The sequence below is a fragment of the Stigmatopora argus genome, chromosome 21 (assembly GCF_051989625.1).
Source record: "Stigmatopora argus isolate UIUO_Sarg chromosome 21, RoL_Sarg_1.0, whole genome shotgun sequence".
Taxonomy (NCBI): Eukaryota; Metazoa; Chordata; class Actinopteri; order Syngnathiformes; family Syngnathidae; genus Stigmatopora; species Stigmatopora argus.
The window spans coordinates 7,379,035-7,391,578 of record NC_135407.1 but is presented as its reverse complement, the minus strand read 5'-3'; the positions used below and the strand labels follow the sequence as shown (position 1 = coordinate 7,391,578).

Below are 12,544 nucleotides of genomic sequence, written 5' to 3'. Positions count from 1 at the left end.
AGCACATAACGAGCAGGTTATTATCGTGTCTGGCTTTGCAGCGCTGGAAGCGGCATTTTTTTTTATTGGCTCTTAGCGACGCTGCAGGAATTTAACCAGGCAGGTAAACAAGCAAACCGAGTTCATTCATAGGAGCACAATTATGGGAATTTTGTTGTCATAATACGACTTTTTCAACCCCAAAAAATACTTTTGCAGATGGATTGAAGTCCAATATGACATTTTGGCGAGAAAACCAGACAATCATGGAGCCCATTTTTCCTAATTTTTGGGGTTTTCAGCAGTAACATGTGTGTGCAGTTTTGGTTTTTTTTTGCTTTGTGCTAAAATATAGAGAACAATTTTAAAAATATGCACTGATGGCTTATTGACGGAGTGGTTAAGACGATTTTGCTAACAAGTGAAACAATCCATCTTGTATTTTTTTCTCCTGATGGTCATAAAGTAGAGATAAGATAAGAAAGATCTGGTTTGAATGCGAGTGCAACCCAATAAATCACCCAACGGTGAACGAGGTCTCGTAGAAAGATAAAAAAAACATTTTTTTTTTAAAAATGACACGTTTCCCAGCTACTTCATCAGTGGGAGAACATAGTTCCCCATTCAACAGGTGCACTTTGTCCCCTTTTCATGATTTATCTGTCCAAACACGGCACCGACAGAGAGAAAATAAATGTCATTAAAATGCGCGATTGCCAATGCAGGCTATAACTCTGCCTTTATTTTATGAACTCTTTGGCTCCGCCATCTGCGGCGATTATTATCCTTGCGGAAGATGAATAAAAACAATTCATTCAGGCAGTTTTGCTTCCTCCTCTTTGCTCCGTCTAATTATTGTTTCTGGCAAAGAGGTCCGTCTCCATTTGATATCAGGCAAACAAGCACGAACAACGAGCGGTGAATCAAAAATAAATAAATGCCAAACAAGGGGTCTAATTTGTCTCCGTGTTTGCTCATGACAAATAAATTGACTCCGGCACCGTTGATCAAATCAGTGGTTCGTGAATATTTTCAAGGTAGCGCCAAGTACGTCGTATTAAAAGACTCAAACAGTACATTTACCGCTATTTGAAACCTGGAGAAACATGACGCACTGCTTGAAAATTACATTAAATGACCCCGAAACAATCATCGGTCGGAAAAAGCTAATCACGTGGATTGCTTAATTGGCTTTTCCATCATTATAACGATCGTTTATGCGCCACTAGAATTTGAACGCATAGATAATATCCACTTGTGGTCAAATTTGCGACTACTTTTGAAACTGCTCATATGTTTTTATCCTTGGAATCCAAGATATTAAAGATATTATTCACTCAAGCGTGTTTTTATAATCCAGCTGAGATGGTTTTAGAAGGTGTGAGACCATTACTGGGAAAGTATTCTTCTCGGGCCAGCAGCTAATAAAAACTTAGGTTGACCTTCGCGAAGGCTACATGTTCTTCAGTCCAAAGGGACTATGGACCACATCCTGGGGTTTGAATACCCGTTTATGTTTGAGGGGAAAATGAGTGGGTAGGGGTCATTTGCGGTTCTTTTCTATTGGAGAGTAGAACATCAACAGAATCGGCTGCGGTCGGTCGGCAGCCTTGTAACGAAGCGATCGATCAAAAGGAGGCCAATCACTGCTTAATGGAGCTTTTCTGGGTTTCCGCTCAGTGAATTTCCCTATGGAAGTTATTTTAGCAAACTTTTTTTAGTCCTCAAGGAGAAAGAATAATACCGTTTCAACCTGAAAGACGATCTTAGTGATTTCTTCGTCTCTTAAATTTCTGAAGAATGATATTATGAGCTGTTCTTCTTTTTACGAGGTGTTTCGTTGCTCCTTGAGTCAAGCAAAAGCCTTTGTCTAACATATATTTGCTTATTTTTCGGGGTGCCTGAAGAAAGTGGACTTGATTTGATGTCTTTGCTATGAAGAAAATAATGCTTTCAATTTTCTACCAATGGAATCATCGTGCAAAGCGATTGTTCTGTGATGGGTGGCGGTTAAATCCGCAGGAGCTCGCTACGTAGCCACTTTGCTTCTTCTGATGGCCCCGGGGCGTCAAAAAGAGCTCAATAGATTGCTCGCTCATTTCCCGGTAGCAGCTTTTTAAACGCCCACTGCACATTGACTCAATTCCTTTCACTTAAAAGCATCTCGTGCCACTTGGATTTAAGCTCCAAGAATGACTGAGCCAAGAGAGTTTCAACAGTTGTGCGACTACGGCGGTATCCAAGTCATTCCTTCTAATAAAGGAAGGAATCCTTTTATCCCTATTGTTGTTGTTCTTCATTTTTTTCCCCCTTTTCTTCACCATCAATGGTGAATTAGGGTGGTAAATTGCCAGACATTGAAGAAAAGGCCTCATCTTTGAGGTTGTCGAGTCTACAAAGAGTCATAATAGTTTTACTTTCTTCCTGCTTTGCGGTTTGACTGAAAGTCTCATTGTAATGATGTGCGATATCGTTCAACTAGAAATACCGATCCAAATATGGATGTCCTTTGCCCGTGGTTTGTATTTTTTTCGGGGCCGTTCAATCTGAAATCCAGTAGCCCGCGGCAGCAGGTAGGCATTTCAGATCCTTGAAGGGGATTTAAACCAAGATTTCCGGCACCCTTATTAAACCGTAATCTCTTCTACCTCTCTTTTCTTTCCATTTCAGGCACAAAAATAGCTCTTTCCTTTCTCTGGCTGACGTTTGCGAGGCGGTTTCAGACAATCGGTGGCATCTGAAGTGGGTCAACGGCGAGACCAGGTTTCTCTTTCTTCTCGCTATCATTTCTCTTCCTTGACTTTGTGTCTGCTTTGCGCTTTCTGACTTCAACCCGCTGTGTTCCCTTGCGTTTTTTCGTGACTCCATCGCTTGATGTTACTTTCCATTTCCTGTCATCACCATTCTTCAAACCATTCTGTCAACCGTCCATGTTAGCTCAGCGTTGCGTCAAACTGTGGACTCATTTGAGAGAAACAAACCATGACCGGGACTTGCTGCTTAATCCTTTTCCCATATGTTCAAAAATGTGACTCTCCATTTGTTGGTTATTAACAATAACTCATCCTTCAATCCCTGACTGTTTTTCTGCTTTCTTACATGCCAAAAGGTGGCCATTTTGTCGAATTTTCCCGTCCAGGAACCCGCCTCGAAGGTGGACGCTGTTACCCGAGAGCCTAAAACCTCACTTTTGGGTAAATAAATCTCTTGAACATTTCTTGGCGGCGCCTAATAAAAGCCTTCACCACAACAACGCGCTGAGTCAAAAAGGCTTAAGGGGAACAGTCGAGGGGCAAAAAGGCACCCATGCTGCCAACTACCGCGGGGAGACCGCACCATCAATGCGACCAACACCGGATTAGATTACCAGTTTGCCGACACCGCTGGAAAAATGCGGGTGAATTAGTGGGAGGCGAAAATTACACATTGTACGCCATCCACTGAAAATGTTTGAAAAACGCAGCAGATTGCAAGCTAGACAAAAAGAAACATGTTTTCTACCATCGTGACTGAACTTAATTCAGTTTTAAAATGAATATATATTTATTTGCCAGCACCATAAACGGGATCGCCCCATTTTGTAAATAGCACAGCTGCTATTCTACTTCAGCAAATTGTTGTCATGAAGAAAGCAAAAAATCCCCTCCTTTAACCCCCTCTGTTTTTTTTCCACATCGATCCTGTCCTCGCACGTTCTTCCCAAACTTCTATTCCCTTTAAAATTGCACTCTTTCACTCTATTTGCGCACTCAACCACTCAACTCTTTGTAACCTGCCGGGATGTTCGCAATCCAAGCCCGACCCCCAAAGTACAATTTCCTGAACTGATGAGTCTGTTTTCATCACTCCCCTCTCTCATTTCATGAAGATGAGCTGTCTTTTCCTTTCGCGTTTCAGACCGAATATTATTCATATTACTCACAAATAAAAGAATCGCACGTATCGCATATCACTGATTGACAATGTTAGCTCTGCAGTTTGCTGACCCGACACGATCCAAACCGGTCGACTTTAGATTTGAAGGAGCATCATGCAATGTCACGGAAAAAATAAACGTGTCGAACCGTGGAAATTAAAGTGAGGTGTCCATTTTTTGCGCATTCCTTTTTGCCTGATTAGCAGAGCTTCGCATTCGTTCATGCTTGCGTAACTTGGGCGCTTCTGTTTTTCCTCTACAAACTGTAAAACCCATCATTATGCATAAGTCTAGACTACGGCCCCTGCGAAAAAGAATAACGCAAGCGTTGTTTTACTCCCGACGCAAGAATGCGACGGTATACGAGGTTGGCTTTGGTTGGATAACAGCTAAAGCGCCCGTGGCTTTATTCATGTGATCGTGGCTGATTAGGGTCAAGGTGGTGACGGTGGAACGGCTATAAGGTGCAACTCAAGATTCAAAGTATGTCTTTTGTAGAATGCCGGCGTAGCGCATTGCCAGGGAAAAGTAGTCTTCTCGTTAAGGCTCCCCACAAAAACAATGGCTTTTTACCCCCGAGCGTGATACTGAATCCTCAGTCTCGGTCTACAGTTATTTTGCCTGTGGGTACAGGGTGTGGGAAATAGCTGGATTTGGGAAACTGATGGTCCAATACCTTCTCCTCGGCTGCTGCAGATTTAATTAGCGTAGCCTAGTCTTCTTTCTTTTGCTGAACACTTGAGACGATGCTCCGTCTTTTTTGGAGACGCTTTTAGAGCATGTATCTGATATCCTCGATGTCGAGCAGAGCTGGAATGTAACGTTCCATCTACTTTCTTACATTTACTTGAGTAAAATGTTGAGAAAAATGTGCTTCTCAGAGTAATTTGATCACGCCACACTTTTTATTTGAGATTTGTGAAGACAGAATTCTACTCTAGATTAGAACTTTATTTCACCCGTATTTGGGAAATTTCCTTGGTTGCAGTAGCTAGACATCAAGCACAGACACAGAAGACATTGTAGACCTAGGTAAAAAAAAACTGGAGCCATATTTCATTTTTCCTCTTTATTCTACATATTTGATTTTACTTTATTTTTGCCAGAGATGCTTACAGTAGCTCTAGCAATATTTTTTTAATATTTATTTAGCCTAATGAGGTCCTGTAAAACGACAGTATAACAATAACAATTGATATAAATGAAGTTGTACTCAACTAAAAAATGCTCTTGTTTAAAAAAAAACAGTTCCTTATTACTTGAGTATTATTTTCACCAAGTACTTTTTTGTACTTGTACTTGCAACAATACATTGGCAACAAAAAAACCTAATGGTATTAGCAGAATTCTCCATCCTTGAGTTCTTTTGCCGAGTGCATGCCAGACATGCAAAACAGCTGGAAACTGTTTTGAATTGTGACAAAAATGCACAACGTCTCCGTTAAGTCTGTTTGATATGAAGGGTCAGCGGGACTGCCAAAAAGAGGCGTTTCCACTTTGACGGAGGCTCTCCGTGTGCAGATTTTTAGAAGCTTTCGTACGCCTCCCGGCGCTCAACCTTTGGGATGTTTTCAGTGGACGTATGTAAAAACAAAAATCATAGGGGGTTAGCAATCTTAAGTGCTCTCCGCTAGACTGTGTTCTCATGCATACTGAGCGTGTTTGCTAGCTTGTGTGGGTGTTTTTCGAGACTGTTCTTAGCCTCGGTCCAAAAGACCCACGCTGTAAGGATTCCATGATACTGGGGAGCTTTGTCATTGAAAACGCTTAACCGACTGCAGAGGCCAGCTTGTGTCTGTTCCCTATTCATGCTTCTGTTTCTAATGTGAGTTGTTTTTTTTGTTGGGAGGTCTGCTGAATGGCAGGTACCTGGGGTCTCCTGATGAATCCCATTTGCACCAAAACCACAGCTAGCTAGCCTGAAAGTCGGCCAAGCAATCATAAAACAAATGCCACACCGAAACCGCCATTTTCACATTCTTAGCTTCATAATCAATTCAGTTGTATTTTTTTTTACCGTGAAACGAGGCCGCAGACGTGTGACTAAGGACGCAAAAATGTTCATTGACCTAGGCAGAGTCTTTATTGAATGGCCGTGAAACAAGAATTGCACTGTCGGGCTTATGCGGTTGCTTAACATTCGCAGACGACGGCGCCGAGCTGTAAAACAGACCCCGTCTCGGCGCAGATGTGGTAACGAAAACACCTCTCCGAAAGTTCCTCCATTCTATTGCCGATCGAGTCCAGGCCAAAAAGGGCTATTAAGAAATCAGCACCCTCGTTTTTAATCTAGACTTAGTTAAAGGAATGCGGAATACACTTTCTGGAAGGTGAAACTCTTGTCGTGTCCGTGTCCTTGTTGCTCATACGGTTGGCCCGCTTTAGCACTTCTCATAAGCGCTAATAGTGGTGTTTGTTTAGTAACTCTTATCCCCCGTGCACTTCTGAAGGCCGGTTAATCCGTCCGTTCCTTGGTTCTGAGGTAGAGCATTCACTTGTTCACCGCAAGTGTTTTCTTTGGCCGCTGGACCACTTGGAGCTTAATATAAGCATCGCCTGCTCTCGGCCTCCACATCATCTGTCAAAGAACTGACAAAAACAGAACGGTGTAACGGTACCGTTTGAAATGGATGCAATTTTCACACGTCGTTTCAAGCCCGTCTCGCTCGCCCGGCGCGTCGCGCACTTAAGGGTCCGCAAACTATCCTCTGGTGGTTTCCTGTTCGCACCTGACCGCAGTTGTGAAAACATTGAGCCGAGGGCGGCGCGGACGCAGCTTCCCCGTGTAAATTCAAGTCAACGGATCCGACTGATGCGCGACCGCCACCCTGCCGAGAACGCACCGCGTGTGCAATGTATGCAAAGCACAGATGGACGTTTGCAAATTATGCTCCAACATGTACAGTACGCACCAAAGACTTTGTTCGGTGGTCTACCTCAAAGAGTCAGCAGCGATTGGACCCTGGACAAAGCAAAAATCCTGCAGTCAACAATCTACACACATGCTGAGGTCCCGTTGGATAAGTTTGCTTCTCGTGTGGCGTCGTGTACGACAGCGGTGCAAATTCTGGATGTTTACGTTGGTGAAATTGTGGGAAAATCGTGCATCCGAATGGCCTGTAATAGTTGGTGCTGTAGTACTGTAGCTCTTGGTGATTCAAGGTCAAACTATAATTTACATCCATGAGAAAACATTACACATACGAAAGGATTTCCTCAAATCACAGCTCTCCAACGCGAAGCAATAATGCAAGCGTTGCAGTCGGTAATGCGTATTTTCCACCGTCTGTTCCATAGCTTGACTTATTTCCACTTGCTACATTGTCTCTGACAGTTTTGAACAGGAAACAATTGGAAGTCAAATTGCTTCACAGGAAAAATACATTTATTACGAGCGCCGAGTTTCATGGGCCTTATTTATGATTTTTCTTTTGCCAACATACAGTGGCCTCATCTTTCCAAACAGATGTGACCAACCAACCCAAGATTGAACAGATTGACAGTACTCCTTGAAAGCCACTTGTACTTTGTGCCATATGTTTGACTGTCTTCTCTCCTCCAATTTCTTTTCCAGTTCTTTGTTTAACATTGGATGCCCGGAATGCTGTCCACCATGTTGCTAGCCCCCGTCTGCACGCTGCTAATGCTCGGGGGGCACGTTCTTGCCGGAGGTTACCCCCCCATGCCTCACATGAAGTACATGCAACCCATGATGAAAGGGCCCGTGGGCCCACCTTTCCGGGAGGGTAAAGGCCATTATGTGGGTAAGTAAAGCCTCGTTGTTTACAACGCACTCAGGTTATGGTTAAAATATATGACCGAAAAAAAATGAATACGCTCACGCATGAACCTAATGAAAACAAGCTACCTTGTGGAAAGCATGTTAGAAACAAATGAGGTTCTTCTGGTATGGAAATTTTGCTTTGCTTTTACTGCCACTCTCTGGTTAGGAGTCCACATCACATCAGATAGAGTCCATTTGGTACTGTATTAGAAAAATGGGACTTGGGTTAATTATCATATTTTCCACATTTTCTGTCTTTACTCACTCTTGTTTATGCTTCATTTAAAAATGAATACGGCTGAAAGATAAGAAGCTGATGTTGCTTTGAATGGTCTTGCAAACTTGGTTCATTCCAAATGAGTAAATGCAACGGTCAATTTTTTCCATAGAAGCCTAAACAATACAAACATAGCACTTTTAAAGAATTCTATTAGTAAAGATGCAGATATCTGTTTAAAAATAAATTTCAAAAAGCAGAATGCACCTTTTCTGCTTTATGTAACACAATCGATACACAATAATTGCTGTTTAGTGTTTGCTAAAACAGACATTTTGTTGCAATAGAACAGAAATAAATATGATGGTCTCTTGTGTTTGTAGATATGCCACCCATGGTAGATGTGAAGGGGGAGCCAGGACCCCAAGGTAAGCCTGGACCAAGAGGACCTTCCGGTCCTCCAGGAATTCCAGGAAAACCTGGACTTGGGAACCCCGGCCTCAACGGGCAGCCAGGTCCCCAGGGCCCCCCTGGCTTTCCAGGAATCGGTAAACCAGGACTGCCAGGCCTACCGGGAAAGATCGGACAAAAGGGGATGCCGGGTCTTACTGGCGAGGTCGGGCCTCGTGGTGAACCGGGTCTCAGGGGTCAATCGGGACAGCCAGGACTGCCGGGCCCAGCGGGCCTGTCTCTGAATGGGAAGCCCGGGCTTCCAGGCGTGAGAGGACCGCCTGGTTCTCGGGGAGAACCGGGAACAAAAGGCATATCGGGCCCACCGGGTGAACGCGGGAGTAAGGGGGAGAATGGCAATGGGACACCGGGACCCTCTGGTGTCAGAGGTCCTCCCGGATTGAAAGGTAGTCCAGGACCACCAGGTTTTCCGGGAATTGGCAAGCCCGGAGCGAAAGGTTTGCCAGGACTGGGTGGTTTTAAAGGTGATCAAGGACTTCCAGGCGATCGAGGGGAACCGGGAGAAGCCGGGCTTCCGGGTCTACAAGGTCAACCAGGTCCCATTGGGATAGGAAAGCCTGGAATTGATGGATCGCCAGGAGCGCCCGGTCCCCTAGGTCACAAAGGTGAGCAAGGGCTCAGGGGTACCCCCGGATTTCCTGGTACTCCAGGCTTTGGAAAACCTGGTCTCAATGGGCCAAAGGGGGATAAGGGTCATCCTGGCTTAACCGGTCTACCTGGCAACAAAGGAGAGCAAGGAACGGGGGGTCCAGTTGGTGAGCCGGGTCTTAGTGGTCAACCAGGACCCCCAGGAATTCACGGCCCAATGGGACTTCCTGGGAAACACGGCATGCCAGGGGTCAAGGGAGAACTGGGGCCCCAAGGACCTCCGGGGCTGCCTGGTCTCAGGGGTGACCAGGGTCCCAGTGGAAACATAGGAAAACCCGGTATACCCGGAGACAAGGGCCTACCCGGGCCAAACGGAGCCATCGGGAAACCCGGAGCCAAAGGCGAAGCGGGACACATAGGCCTACCAGGTAATCCTGGCCTGACGGGTCTTCAGGGACATAAAGGTGAGGCGGGATTCATGGGAACGCCTGGCCCCAGAGGCCAGTCGGGCATCCCCGGTCTTCAGGGTCCCATGGGCCCGATGGGACCGCAGGGAGGCCCGGGATTGAAGGGCGAATCCGGACTTCCGGGACTTCCGGGAATGGGCAAAGTGGGCGAAAAAGGACCTATTGGTCCTCAAGGTCCTCCGGGGAAACCAGGCACCGCCGGACTTAATGGAACCCCCGGCCCGCCCGGCCCCCCGGGGCCCGCGGGCCTTCCGGGGAACGGCCAAGCGGTCGTCGCGGGTCCCACCGATTCCGAATTGGAAGGGGGCGAAGTGCCGGGAAACCGAAAAGGTCCGGCCTACAGTCAAGGCCCGCTTTCGGCCTCGTTGGCACCCGCCTTCACGGCCATCCTCTCCAAGCCCTTCCCTCCCTCCGGGATGCCCATCGTATTCGACAGGACTCTGTACAACGGGCAAAACGCCTACAATCCCTCCAGCGGCATATTCACGGCTCCCCTCTCGGGGGTCTACTACTTTGCGTACCACGTGCACGTGAAGGGAACCAGCTTATGGGTGGCCCTGTACAAGAACAATGTGCCGGCCACGTACACCTACGACGAATACAAGAAAGGCTACATGGACCAGGCGTCCGGCAGCGCCGTCCTGGAGCTGAAAGAAGGCGACCAGGTCTGGGTCCAGATGCCCTCGGATCAGGCCAACGGTCTCTATTCCACCGAGTACATCCACTCCTCCTTCTCAGGATTCCTGCTCTGCCCCACATAACCTCGCCCTCCACGACAGCACCTCGCCTCAGGACCACCTGGCGGGAGAGCCCACCAATTTCAAACACGATCCAATCGGCGCAGCCGTAGTATTTGGCTCACGTTTTGCTCCGCCTTTATTCCCTCCGCTTCGCAGCCGACCGCGTCGTCGAAAGAAAAAGCACGAATCGCAATAGGATTCAAAAGGCATAGGAAGGATGGCTATTCGTCGTTTTTGTCGGAAGATGTATTTTTATGTTAATTATTGTCCTTGTTTGTTATTGCGTCATTGTCCTTGCCCACTGATATCACCTGACTTTGTTTAGAGGGACGTTTGGGTGGGGACGGGGGGTCTTAGATCTGATTTCCTCAATGACAATACTGGCCAGATTAGCAACAGTACAAGAAAGAACTGTTGACAAACAATTGTAAATATTGAAAAAACACTCTACTTTATCACTTTAGGTTTGTTTTCCTCATTAACATCTATGGATTCTATATTTTCGGAGTTTACTGTATAGGGAGTTGCTTGCTTTTTTCTCTCTCGCTAACTAAACGACACTTTTTTTTCTTACTACTTAATTTATTTTTTTCCAACTCTACACAAAAAAAGGCAATCCAGAAATACGGTCACACAGTCATAGGAGTTCCAAGTATTAAACCAAAGTTACTATATGAATTGACGACGACGACGCACGTGCATGTTTACATCATTCTTGGTGCTGGAGAAAGACGAGTTGGGGAAATTTATGGATTGGAGCAAAGAGTTGTTTTGTTTTGATTCCCGAGCCACCGCTTCCAGAATAGTTACAGTTTAGCAAAACACCGCGACCAGGACAAAATGTTTTCCAACTAAATGTAGAACGAGACGGAAATGCGGAGCGCTTCACGTTGACTCTGTCAATAAGTAAAGGGACTGACTGGAAGGTTATGAAATGCAAGTTGTGTAACATTTAAAACACACTCCTGCCAACCTTTTTTGGTCAGGTGGTGGTACACGGGGTCACGACTTCATATCTACTCTTTTATGGAGCATGAGGACGCACTGTATAACCTTCTACCCACCCGCGAGGGGGTCTATATGCGTCCTGTACGCGGGTCTCAGCGTGTCACATTGTCCCATTGGCATTCAGGTCAGGAACAATTTGGCAAGCATCATAAAAAAAAAACTGGAGTCAAGTTACAAAATCCCTGCGGGAACTTTGCAGCTCCGTCAATGTTCCTTCCGAACACTCACTTGTTTGTCCTCGTAAGTTCCAAAGAAAGTCCCTTTTCATTCACTTTTACGGCGCAAACCAAGGGAAGACAAGTGCAAGTGAAAGATTATGATAGCAGAATTTGATTGACGTTTTCATAGGAACACTGAATATGATCAACATATGCGTGCAATGATTCTGTCAACATTAAAAATCCGTTTGAGGGGATCGAAGACAAAGAAAAGACCACCTGTGGATTTTGTTAACAGTATTTCAGTTTAACTAGGTGACCCCGACTCATCAATATATTCAATTTAGCAGTATTAGAAGTTACGGGGGAAGAAAATGCACTCGATTTGTTCTGTTTATCTCCGTAACACACAAAAAAAGCAAATGCCATGACGGTTTGAGGCTCGATATTTACTGTACGTGGGTTTATTTTTGCTAGCCTATGTTTGGATACCATATGAAGGGGTGATGTGAATTACTTGTGGGTATTATTCTTTGTCCTGTTTGATAGAAAATGTCACTTGCTTTTCAGTGTGCAAATTATTTTCCCGTAAGCTCCATCTTAATCACCCATCCGTCACTTTTATATGGTTTTCCTTGATTCAAAACACTATTCAAGAGTACTTTGCTTTGGTTTTTAAGGGATTTTTATTGTGTGGGTGTTTAATAAATACAAGGCCATTCCCATTTGCACAAATTAAGGAAGATATTTATACATTTATAATTTAATAGGGATGCCAACAACCGGACCACCCGAAAAGAGAACATCTTATTAGTATTTAACAGCATCGATAATTTCATCATATTTACAGCATATAGTTAGCGCCCTAGGGTCATGTTTGTTGAGGATTGTTTGTGGGGATTTTATTCATTGTGTAATGTATCTACGTAACAGATTTGTTTTCACACGAGGGTATTGCGTGACTTTTTGCGCAGTGAAATGTGAGTATAAAATGCACTCTTTTTGATTTGGAATTGTTTTTTGTTTCCTGATTATCAAAAATCTACAAGTACTTGATTGTATTGATACTATATCAATAAAGGCCTTCTGTGTCAGACTTTAGTTTGATATTTGTTCTCTGTGTGTGGATATTAAATATACATGAAATATGTACACACATACACGTATTGTTGTTTTGAGCATGCAGCGTTTTATTTTTATACACAACAAATTGTGG

At 44.8% G+C, this 12,544-nt stretch overlaps 1 protein-coding gene across 5 annotated transcripts in view; it reads left to right on the top strand.

Moving 5' to 3' along the window:
• The window catches only part of col8a2 (collagen, type VIII, alpha 2), a 53,692-nt gene extending 41,268 nt beyond the window's left edge, over nt 1-12,424 (top strand). For 4 of the 5 annotated variants that reach the window (XM_077590927.1, XM_077590926.1, XM_077590928.1 and 1 more), the window contains 2 exons: nt 7,470-7,659; nt 8,280-12,424. In XM_077590927.1, coding sequence (XP_077447053.1) covers nt 7,488-7,659; nt 8,280-10,183 — 2,076 coding nt within the window. In that variant the 5' untranslated portion in view covers nt 7,470-7,487 and the 3' untranslated portion in view covers nt 10,184-12,424. Of the gene's footprint in view, nt 1-3,103; nt 3,174-7,469; nt 7,660-8,279 lie in introns of those variants that run through there. The other variant, XM_077590930.1, reaches the window with a different exon arrangement.
• The last annotated feature ends 120 nt before the right edge of the window (nt 12,425-12,544 follow it).